The 12,789-nt window shown below is 41.8% G+C and overlaps 1 protein-coding gene across 2 annotated transcripts in view; it reads left to right on the top strand.

Annotated features, from left to right (window-relative positions):
* LOC147604425 (uncharacterized) overlaps positions 1-1,401 on the top strand; it is a 36,663-nt gene extending 35,262 nt beyond the window's left edge. Inside the window, exons 2-3 of one of the 2 annotated variants that reach the window (XM_086795453.1) lie at positions 228-1,184; positions 1,355-1,401. In XM_086795453.1, the coding sequence (XP_086651579.1) occupies positions 228-1,141 (914 nt within the window). In that variant the 3' untranslated portion in view covers positions 1,142-1,184; positions 1,355-1,401. Of the gene's footprint in view, positions 1-227 lie in introns of both variants that reach the window. The other variant, XM_086795452.1, reaches the window with a different exon arrangement.
* Positions 1,402-12,789: the final 11,388 nt, after the last annotated feature.

The following is a 12,789-nucleotide window of genomic DNA, read 5'->3' as shown; positions in this document are numbered from 1 at the left end:
TACGAATTTTCTGAATCAAGTTTTCAAGTAAATACACACAGATTGTGTACTGTAACCTTGTTGGGGTTAGTTTTGTACTTGATTGTGTATGCAGGACTTCTTGTTTGGTGCATGTATGTGTTGTTTTCTTGTATATTGTTGCTGGTGCTGGTTACACTTCTCAATTGTAGCCCTCGGTGGCCAGCAATCCAGTCCTCACTTTTGTTGCAGCTTTTGTATTTTGACAGAGCTTGCAGATGGATTCTTGCACTTCTCTTTCGGGGCTCTTCCTAATTCCAGCACTTCAAGCAAAGTGGACGAGCTGTCATCCAGCTGTGGCGACCATCTTGCAGGAAAGTTTGCAGGGCCACGCCGTTTACCTTCCTGTTTTCTTAAGAAGTCACCAATTCCCCTTGCAGCAGTTCAGCGAAGAAACAGGCAAGTGGAAAACTCATCAAAAGAAAGGGCTACAGAAGCTACTCCAGCTAGCATCAAAGATGGCGTGAAGCTGTTGTCAAGACCAAAGTCATGCTTTGTCAAAAGGTCTCCAATTCCCATGGGGACAGGTGTACAGTCTTTCCAAAATCTGATTCTTGAGAACCAATCAGGTGAAGAGATTAACAAGGGAAAGAGAGTGAGGATGCCTCAAAGAACCAAGGAAGGAGTTCTTAATATAGAGACACCCAAGAGACTGCCATCAAAGTTTGTTCGGAAATCACCCGTTCCTTCTTCAGCCTCCAGGCATCATGTGAGGTCTCCCCCGCTTCTTGCAGATCCAGGTTTTCCTCTTGACAGGGCTACTGACTCTGCAGTGAAACCTCCAAGGAAAACTGCAGCTGCCCAATCTTCCAGGCCGAAGTCTTATTTTTTGCGCAAATCACCCATTGTAAAGGCGCACCAGCATGCACCGCAGGTAGAAGATTCAAACAAAAAGCCACCAAGCTACAAGATCTCTAGCAATGTGGGTGTTTCTTTAGTCAGAGAAGCAAGTGCGAGTTTAATAATGGCTGAAAGTCAGTCTGAGCCCCCTCTTCATATTGCCAATCTTCACAAGTTCAAACTTGCAGAACTGAAGAGCTTTGCGAAATCTAAAGGAGTGAAAGGCTATTCCAAGCTGAAAAAGGGGGAACTTTTGGACCTTTTAATAAAGTTGGAAAGCTGATCAATTTAGGGCACATGCTTAATCATAGTTCTGTAGGAACAAGGTCAGGCAATTGACTAATCTTCTCAGTGTTCTAGCTTAGTGGTATCAATTTTCTTTCAGCTGACGATTGACACATGTTGCATAATTCTTTTTATGGCCTGGAAAGGGGCATCAAGGGCAGGTATCGCACTGAATGTTTTCTGTATCTTTTATCTGTATCTGATGTTTCAGAGGAGAGGTAATGATGTTTATCCGTATGGCCTGGAAAGGGGCATCAAGGGCAGGTATCTCACTGAATGTTTTCTGGATCTTTTATCTGTATGTGATGTTTCAGAGGAGAGCTAATGATGTTTTTCCAGAGTTTTTTGGTTTTTATAGGTACCTTTGCTTATTGTCAAAGTATATGTATATAATTAAGGTAAGAGTTTATTTGTGTAGCATGCCTCTAGTTCGATGGTTTTTAAAAACTCTTTTATGCCTCGTTGAGGAATAGTGGCATGTAACAAAAAAAGGGGTGACATAGTTAATGACTCCAAAAGAAGGGAACATGATTACATAAGCACAAAGTATGTGGATGAGAGATATAACCATCTATCCTCTCGATGGAGGGCAGATGATATTGATTCTACTTGGAAGTGGGTAGATTCTTGATTTGTGGCTTAACACATGAGATGTGAGCCTACATGCATGAGACGTGAGCTAATAGACGTGCAGAGGTATGATGTGAACCTAGATGTAGTTGAACCTATTATTGTACCACGCAATTAAAATTGCGTTGAAGATTTTTTTCCGTCATATAATTTGTGCTAGCATCAAATTCCAAGGAAATTGCTTGTTCTTTGCAATTATTGGAGCATGCAGTACAATAATTGCCCCACCACCTTATAGGCTTGGAGTCATATGCACTTGAGATCCATGCCGAGTGTGCCTAATTTATAAAAATCAAAATTTGTGAGTGTATTTCATAAAAAAGTCCATGAACCCACAAGGGGTGAATCGATAGATGTGAGCCTACTAGGCAACACGTGAGTCCAGCTCACCAAACTCGTGTAAGTGTATTTCATACAAAAAAAGGTGTGTCTACCAAAGGTGAGCATAACTAGGCTTGAGCCCATAAAGTGTAAGTCGTGAGCCAACAAGTGTGAACCCATAATGAGTGAGCTCACTAGACGTGAACCCCATAGGCGTGACTCCAGCCATGCTTAAGAAAAAAAGGTTTAGAAAAACAAAAAACTCAATCCACAAAAAAAAAAAATTCATTTCTTTCCAACTTGAGCAGAATGCCCATGTTGAATACATTCATACTTGCTTCAAGAAGCGCAAGAGATCAATTCACTAAAGAAATCCTTTGACGTGAACTAGGTCCGGACTAATTGTTGGAAACACCAACCTAGTCAATTATAGTGCATCAAGCCATACCTTCTTAAACCCATGTAGCCTTCAGTTCCATCAAGCGACTAGCACTCAAGTGAGTGCTTTTGTGTTAAGAACGCAAGACTCCCTTGGTGCCGCAACCCTCCAAGCCTCGGATTCACGAACATGTTCAATACATATTGCCATAAACTTTGTGAAAATAGTGGTGAACTATCCCAATCTTTGCGTGAAGCCTAGTGAAGGAGCAAGAGTAGGATGACCATGACCATCTGAAAGTGCTCAAACCATGTGGGGTGCGTGACACTTCTTTCAACTTATGGTGTCGATCTTGTGTTGAGTTTGTCCTAAGTTGGACAAGTAGTCCCACAACCACCACAATCGGGACATGTCTCTGTTGTAGTATCATCAAGGGCAAGCAACCCACATGGCAATCGTTAAAACAGATCAACACGCACACACAATGCAAGCAAGAGTCCCACCTAAAGGAGCCCATTATGGAAGCTTTTTCACCATCGAACCAAATTCTTGTTCCTCCCCATTCGGATGGAACAAGAAACACCTGGGAAAGGTAAAGAATTAGTTTACATGGACTTCAAACGTAGGTGTTCCACAAGGGCGATCTCCTATTGTGTATGTCCGTGAGGCTACAACCTCGAGGCCAGCAAAGTAGGTGTACGACCAAAAATCGCACAACCCAAGTCCATGGGACATGAAACTTTAAACCCAAGAACATAGGGTTTTCCGCAACCATTCCCTTACGCTCCACTGTCACATGAATATACAAAAGACATGCTATTATGGAAGCTTTTTAACCACGGAACCAAGTTCTTGTTCCTTGAGCATGAGCAATAACAACTGTGAGCGTGAGCTATAGCAGATGCAGGCATGAGCTATAATGAGAGACGTGAGTCAACCAAAACATGATGTGAGAGTCAAAGGATAGGTTAACTTGATATTATTCTAGCCTTAAAGACTTGTAATAAGGATACACCTACCCAAGTCCTAGCAAGATTTTTTTTGTCATATAATCTGTAACAGCATCAATTTCGAAGAAAAATTAATGTCCTATGTAATTATTAGAAACACCAAGTATTTTTATTGCTCACCAACTGTTACTATGTAATTCTTGTCCTATGTAATTATTAGAAGCACTAGGTATTTTTATTGCTCACCAACCGTGACTATGGCGTGGGGCTCCTACTTAGAATTCACGCCGAAGTATGCATATTTCATAATAGAAAAAATTGGCAGATCTATTTTATTTAAAAATATTATGAGTCCAACTAAATGTAAGTTGAGGCATGAGACGTAAGACGTGAGTCCACAAAAAAACGTGATGTGAGGTGTGAGCCTACAAAAGACGTGAGATGTGAGTCCACTAGGCATGTGAGACGTGAGATGTGAGTCCACTAGGCACGTGAGACGAGTCCACTAGATGTGTGACATGAGTTGTCACGGGCGTGTCAGACCTGAGATGTGAGTCCACTAGGCATGTGAGACGAGTCCATTGTATGTGTGACACGAGTTGTCACGGGCCTATCAGACATGAGCTGTGAGTCTAGCTCATCAACATGAGACATTTCATAAATAAAAATGCATGAGATGTTAGCTAGCCATGAAATGTGAAATGTGAGACGTGAGATGTGAGTTATGAGTTGCGACTTTAGCTCACCAGAGGTAAGTTGTGAGTCTATAGCTCACAAGACATGAGACATGAGTCATTTCATACAAAATCTTTAACATGAGCTAGCTAGCCATGAGATGTGAGCCCACACCTTCATGTGAGCCATGAGATGCGATCCCACACCTTCATGTGAGTCAAGTTGCTCCAAATTTACATGAGCTATGAGACGTGAGACGTGAGACGTGAGTCAACTAGGCGCGTGACATGAGTCAACTCACTAAAAAAAGATTTAAAAACCGAGTAAAACTCAAACTCCAAAAAAAGGAGACTCGAGACTTATTTTTGCAACCTAGGTAAAACACCCGTATCTAAATATATTCACGCGGTTGCTTTAAGGAGCACTAGAGACCGTTTCACTGGAGTGAAACATCTAAACTGCTTGTTGGAAATGACAATATAATCAAACATAGTGTATCAAATCATACCTCCTCAAACCCACCTAGTCTTTGATCCCAACAAATGACCAATACTCAATAGAGTGCTCCCCCTATTAAGAAGGTTGTTAAGAAGGCAAGACTCCTTTGGATTTACCTTAAGCAAGGAGCTTTGTGTTTAAGGTGCCAATTACATGTAGACATAGGTGGAGGAACAATGCAACCCTTGAATTAGGAGCTACGGTCCTCCGAGCCTTAGTTCACCAACTAGCTCTATAAACACAATATCATAAACTTCATGAAAAGGACGGCATTAACCCATCATATCTTTGGGTGAAACTCTAGTGAAGGAGTGGGAGCAAGATGAGGTACCTCAAGGTCTCCCTCGAGAAGAAGTGGTCAAACCATGTCAAATGATTTCACAATGTTTCGAACCTTAAGCAAGGAGCTTTGTGTTTAAGGTGCCAATTACATGTAGACATAGGTGGAGGAACAATGCAACCCTTGAATTAGGAGCTACGGTCCTCCGAGCCTTAGTTCACCAACTAGCTCTATAAACACAATATCATAAACTTCATGAAAAGGACGGCATTAACCCATCATATCTTTGGGTGAAACTCTAGTGAAGGAGTGGGAGCAAGATGAGGTACCTCAAGGTCTCCCTCGAGAAGAAGTGGTCAAACCATGTCAAATGATTTCACAATGTTTCGAACCTTTGGTGTCGATCTTGAGCTAGTTTTTCCCAAGCTGGACATGGCTAAGTAGTCCAACAACCATAGTTACGACAATCAGTACATGTCTCTTTTCTTGTATCATTAGGGATGAGAACACCCAACAATAAGCATACACAAAGAGCAACAAGCAAGAGTTCCACTTTCTCTACCGAAGCCCATTATAGAAGATTCTTCCACCATGAAATCCTCTTCCATGATTCAAACAAGGAACAAGGAACACGAGGAGCCACCAATGATAGGGACTACCTCAAACCTAAGAGTAATCACGTGTTTTTGGTCGCACAGCCTGTAGCCTCAAAGCTACGTCAGTATAGAACAAGTGCCATTGAAAATTGTAGCCTCAAAGCTAGGTCGGTATAGAACAAGTGCCATTGAAAATTGTAGCCCAATCCCATGGGACAAGAAACACAAATCTTGAGATAGAGGATTTTGTACAACTATTCATGTTTCAGTACCACGTAAAAACGATATGCTAAGGATAACATTTGAAATAGAGGGTTTGTACAACCATTCCCTTATGTTTCAGTGCCACATAAATATACATAAGATATACTTAGGATATAACGTTTGAAATTTATACTCGGTCTTAACCATCTCTATAGGTTTAGACACACCTTTGATGATATATATATATATGTGTGTGTGTGTGTGTGTGTGTGTGTGTGTGTGTGTGTGTGTCAGCGGCGCCTGCTCGACCTGCCCGCCCGGTCGCCTGTTCGCCTGGCTCGGCTGCTCCCTCGACCTACTCGCCCCCTTCTGTGTGTGCTAGTGTGGTGAGGCGCGTGGTTCCTGAACATTATCGGGCCTGCTTCCTGGATTGTGTCGCCCCTCTTGCCCTTATCGTCTATCAGCCCCTTTTCCTGTCTTCCGCGTCCTGTGTGCGCCTGTATGAGTGTGTGTGTGTGTGTGTGCGGCTGTGTGTGTGTGTGTAGTGTGTGTGTTTATGCGCTTCTTCTTGTCAGTTCTTCGCACGCCATCCTCTCTCCCCGTGCAGCTTCGCTTTCCTTTTCAGGATTCAGTTCGCATCCTGCAGATTTTCTACAGTTCGAAATCAGTTTCAAAATTCCAGTGTACAAAGCTTTTTTTGATTTGCATCAGCAGAAGTCAGTTTCAGCATTCCAGCAAATAGAGCTTCTTTTTGATTCGCATCAGCAAAAATTTTTTAGGCTATTGTATACAGCATACAGCTTTCATAAAAAAATAAAAAAAATAAAGTTGTTTGGCAGTGTTGTACAGACTTTACTCTTGCAATTATGTCTGAGACTGTTGTGACCTATGCTCGCCGGGATAATGCTGCAGACAGTAACAAGAGGCAACATACTGCAATTGAATCTGTCACCATGATTAAGCAAGATTCGTCGGATGCACAGTTTGTATATGAGGCTTTATGTGAGGACTTTGTAGACAGTCGTGTCAAATGGAAGGACCCGCCTCCTTCTTTCAGTTATAAGATTAAATTGCCGACGATTGTGTCTCCTCTGCGTAGATACTCAGAGAAAGGGATTATCCTCTTCTTTCCGGGCAAAATGCCTTCTGCGCAAGAAGTAGCTCAATGGATTCAGTCCATTCTAGGTGGACCCTTTGTAGATGGAGTTCACTTTGCAGCAAGGGGTTTTTATGATGTTTTACTGTCTGATGGTCAATATAAGCAGCAGATGCTTGAAACTTCTCCCCTTATGTTTGGTATACAGTTGGTACATGTCTTACCTTGGTCCGCGACCAAGGACTATCAGTCCTTGATTAGGCATCGTTGTCCTGTTTGGGTCGAGGTCGTGGATTTTCCGGAATATTTGAGGGAACATTTGCCAGGCATAGCAGCCACTCTGGGCAAAGTGGTTTGTGCACCTCGTCCCACAGGAAACAAAAACAGATTTTGCATCTTGTGGGATACGGACCATGAGCAACCACCTGCAATTGCTGTTGAAGTAGAAAATGTGCGTGGCATGGGTGCACGTTATTTCAAATTAAATTGGGGAGTCTTTGCAGGTGCTTGTTTCACTTGTCATAAGTTTGGGCATATGGCTTCTGAATGTCCTTCTCTGCTGCATCCTCCGCCGTTATCTGCTGTTCCTCCCATTTCAGCGAATGTGCAGCCTTCTCAAGTTAAGGAGATACCAACAAATCAAGCCACTCGAAATACTCAAAAGGAGAAAGAGAAAGGAAAAGCTAAAGTTATTCCACAAGTTGTTTCTTCTTTGGCCGTGCCTAATCAATCCAAGGATAAAGAAAAAGATAAAATATCTTCGGCTGAATGGAAAACTCCGAAAAAAGCTACTATGGTTCGTCGTGCTCCTATTCCTTCACGTAATTGGACTGCATCTGCCACTATTGCACAGTCTTCTACTTCTTCGACTATGCTTTCTAGAATATGGTCGGATGTAGTTCGAGGTGCTTCCTCGAGTATGGATGCCGATGTAAATGCTTTGGATATGTGTGTTTCTCTCCCTGATTCAGTTGTTGTTATGCAGCATTGATTTTTGCTGGCTGTTCACTGTATATACCTTTGTACAGATTTGATGTTTGATGCTCCAATAAAATGTCTTTCGTACAATATTAGAGGACTTTGTGATCTTGGTAAATTTAGGCTGTTTTGGCACTATGTACATAAAATGCAACCTCATCTGGTGTTTGTGCAAGAACACAATCAGCATACCTTAGTGGGTCAATCAGGTCACTTTGCTGGTTATGATATATTTTATGCGGGCACTCAGCATTACTCGGGAGTTTTTATGCTTGTTAAGCATGATCTGCAACCAATGTTGGCCTACAATGATTCTGCTGTGCAGATGGATGGTCATTCAATGTTCATTGTATGGACAAATTTATGAATTTGCAGCAGTTTATGCGCCACAAAGCTCAGCTGACAGGGCAAATATATGGTCGCAAATGTTGGCTTATCCCTGACTCCATAATGCATTCCTTTGTGGAGATTTTAATAATGCTCCATCTCTTGAATTTAATTCCACTGGAAGAACTCATATACTTGGAGCTGAACGTAGAACATGGAATGATTTGCTCTCTTCCTGCAATATTTTGGATCTATGGCAGCATGTATTCCCTCATCTGCAAGGGTTTACCTTTAATCACAATGCTTTTCCACATATCTGGACACGTCTGGATCGCTGGTACTTGTTACATGCAGACCAATACGATGATTTTGTTTGCAAGTTATGGATTGATCGCTCCATGTTACTCTTTGATCATTCTCCTTTATGGTTAGGCCTTTATTTTGATATGCCACAGGATGTTTCTATTCTTCAGAAACATAGGCTGTTGCTTTTAAACAACAGTTATCTTGTGCATGCTGATTTCAAGGAAATGGTTTTGCAAGCCATTGAGCCTTTGCCCCTTCAAATGCATGAGGATATTGACATTGCTTGGTTTCAATTTGTTCAGCGCATGCAGGCTGGGATCTGTGATTATGGTCGTTATTACATGGCCGACTTGCGGGATCGGATGTTGCAGGCTAAAGAAACATGTCAATCTATGGCTGATCTTGCTCAGTTTCGGGTTTTAAATACCAATGAAAAGCTAAGCACTTCCTCATGCTAAATGATCAGAGAAAATTGCAAAAATGGTTGACACGTTCGCGACATCGAGCTATCATAGATAAGGGTTGCTCTTCCAAAGATTTGTTCAAAAATCTACATGCTTCAAGACAAAAGGAATGCATCAGAAGGGTGAAAAAATTTGATGGTCAATGGACTCATTCTTTGTTGGAGCTCTCGTATATTGCTAATTAGCATTTTGCAGCTCTTTTTGCTAAACCGCCGACTACCTCACCTGACATACTTAATGCTCGTTATGCTTTATTGCATCATGTTCGGCCCATTATTTCTCCACAGGATGCTTTGGAATTAGAATCTCCGTTCACTGATATTGAACTTAAAGATGCTTTACGTTCAATGGGTCGATGGAAATCTCTCGGATGGGATGGATTGACAGTGGAATTTTTCCATGCGTTTTGGCCTCAGCTAGAACAACCATTGCTGTATATGATCAATGAAGCTTGGGCAAATGATGCACTACCATCTTCTTGGAAAGAAGGATTGGTTAAGCTTTTCCCTAAACGGAATCTTTGTGAAGCTTTACGTTCAATGGGTCGATGGAAATCTCTCGGATGGGATGGATTGACAGTGGAATTTTTCCATGCGTTTTGGCCTCAGCTAGAACAACCATTGCTGTATATGATCAATGAAGCTTGGGCAAATGATGCACTACCATCTTCTTGGAAAGAAGGATTGGTTAAGCTTTTCCCTAAACGGAATCTTTGTGAAGCTTTTTCTGATTGGAGGCCCATTACTCTTATGCCTGTCATCTATAAGCTTCTGACTAAGATGTTGGCAAATCGTATTAAAGGATTTTTACATGATGGTTTGCATCCTGCGCAATATGGTTTTGTGCCTCGCAGGCAAATCAATGATAATTTGGCTAATGCTTATATTGCCATTGAATACGCCAAATACACAAAGCAGGATGTACTCATTTTGTAGGTTGATATTGAGAAAGCTTTTGATTCTGTGCATTGGGACTATATAGCTATGACTATGAGTTATCTTGGTTTCGGTGCAAAGTGGCAAAATATTGTGTATTGGCTCTATAATGACAGTGATGCTTCTTTGATTTTGAGCTCTTCTCTATCAGATTCTTGGAAATTGGGACGTTCAGTTCGCCAGGGTTGTCCGCTTAGTTCCTTGTTGTTTGCTATTGCCACACATCCTTTTCTTTGCTACTTGGATTTTTTGCAAGCTACTGATGAATTGCATGGCTTACAGCTTCTTGCTGGGCATACTTTCCTGGCTCAGGCTTATGCTGATGATTCTTTTTTTATGCCCAAGAATACGCAACAAGATCTTCAGAGATTAATGGAGGCTTTGGAACTTTTTGGTCTGGCTGCTGGTTTGAAAGTAAACTTCCGTAAGTCTACCTTGCTTGCGCTTAATGTACAGCAATGGCATCATGTATTGTGGCCCAGTGGAATACCTCCTGGTGGACATATCGTTCGTCATTTGGGTTACCCTTTGTGTTGGCAGTTGTCATCTTCACAAATGATTCAATGGGTGATGCTAAAATTGAATCGCAAAATTGATTATTGGTAGCTTTCCACTTGGCCTCTTCATGTACGTCTCAAGATAGTGCAGGCTATTGTAATGGCTTACATACAGTTCTTTCTTCCATTGATTATGTGGAGGAAAGCTGACATAGATCGGTTTATGTCTCTGGCAATGGCAATTGTGTGGAAAACGCAACATCGTAAAAAGGGCCTTCGTCTTTTGTCAATGCCAAAGATGTGTTCTCCAAAGATACATGGTGGCTTGAACATATTGAATATTCATTTTCATGTGCTTGCTCGTAAATCCACTTTGCTGTTGGAATTTGTAAGATCCCTGTTCCCACCGAGCAACGGATTCGGGGTACTAGCAGCGGAAGTAGCACTTCTCGCGCGGGACAGGGGTCCCACACTCGGGGCCTCGCCCACGGATATCCGGACAAGAGACTAATCCGTCGGTTTGTCCAAAACCGAAACCGGAAAAACTTCCTTTACCCGGAAAGCACAGGCGATTCCACCAGGATAACTCTTTACTCTAACGTAGTCAAGATCATTACTGATCAAACTGATCTGACTGCACCTTTAACGGTACTTGGTCAAATCAAGGAAGAACTTGCACTTGGATCATTGGGATCAACGCTTTTTTCCCCATCAAGAGGCACAGCCGTTGATTCCTATCCATAGAACAATTTCTATCCGGGATTTACTTCATCTATCGTAATAATAGAAATTAAATCTCGATTTACGGATCCATCAGTCCAGCCTAACCCCGTCCGATCCCATGGGTTAGCCAACCGCCCAACCACTGTAGTGATGGGATCCAATTTGGAATTTGGTTAGGTTTTGTCCCGGGTACCAAGGAAAAGAGTTCCAAGGCCCCCTAGCCGGAAGTTCATGCAAACATAAAACTAGTCATACCACTTACACACCCAATATGAAATTGCCTTTTTCTTAGCATCAACTAGCTTTAAAACAATCCTTTAATAAAACCATTATGTCACTGATGACAATCCTCAAAGTCTCTGGTTGAATCCTTATTTCCAGTCATTCTTTCATCGGTATACTTATGGCATCATTGGCAACCAAAACGCTCACCACCTGTTCTCTCAGGGGCCTTTTCCATGGTTCCTAGCTCATAGTAACCGGCAATATATTCATATAATAGAATGGAGTCTCCGTGGAAGATCAGCAAGATCAACCCACAGATCCATATAAAAGAGCCATGGACTCATCTGTTGAGGACCAGCAAGGTCAATCAACCAGATCCATGCCCGGTTTCAGAAAACAACTCTTACTCCTTGTTCCAATATCTTCCACGACGCACGTGTGGGTATCTTCGGCGACCCAGAGCCCGAGCACCGTATGGTCAGCACCCTCTAGGATCCTTCGCAGGTGACCTAGCGCTTCACTCATAGGCCGCTTCCTTGGTCCCTCATCCACCGTACCGGAAGCTCACCATTTAAATCGAGTCGAGGCTGGTCAAGACCTCGATCGACCTTGCTACGCGAGACGTCCTCCATTGACTCTCCGTCAGCAGTTGCAACTTTAACAGTTAGGTCTTCATGACCTTAATTCCACAAGACGGTCAAAATGCTTCCCCAGCATTCATGACATAAAACAGTCATTTACAAACAGTCACAAAATACAGTTTCTAAATCGAACTCTTGTCTTTCCATATTATCCACTCTCGGACCACATTACTTATTCCACATTCCATTCAGTGTGTACTCGTTCTCATCCATTCACTCATATAGACTACATTATCTCACATACATCTTCATATTCATTATTCTACATACATATCCATGTTCGTACGTCCACATCATACATCCAATTTCACATTCATACATACGCATCTACATGCATACATCCACATCTACATTCATACATCCATACCTCCATTTCCACATCCACACATCCACATTCATATTCATACATCCACATTCACATGTATACATCCATTTTCGCATCCTCATTCATACATCCACATTCACATACATACATCCACATCCGTATCTACATCCATACATTCACATCCACATCAACATTCACATTCATACATATACATCTACATACATACATACACATCCGTATCTACATCCATACATCCACATCCACATCAACATTCACATTCATACATATACATCTACATGTATACATCCACATCACATTCATACAACCATATTACATCCATTCTCGTCCTAACACATCCCATATACATCTTAACACATCCTAACTCATCTTAACACATTCTATCACATCTCATACACATCTTATCACATCTTTTTACATCTCATACACCTCTTATTACATCCTATCACTTTCCATACGCATCTTATCAAATCTTATCACATCTCATACACATCTTATCACATCTTTTTACATCTCATACACCTCTTATCACATCCTATCACTTTCCATACGCATCCTATCAATTCTTATCACATCTC

The sequence above is a fragment of the Cibotium barometz genome, chromosome 62 (assembly GCF_041138505.1).
Source record: "Cibotium barometz isolate CiBa-2024 chromosome 62, ASM4113850v1, whole genome shotgun sequence".
Lineage (NCBI taxonomy): Eukaryota > Viridiplantae > Streptophyta > Polypodiopsida > Cyatheales > Cibotiaceae > Cibotium > Cibotium barometz.
The sequence above is the reverse complement of the archived record's forward strand: the minus strand, read 5'-3'. Positions and strand labels throughout refer to the sequence as shown.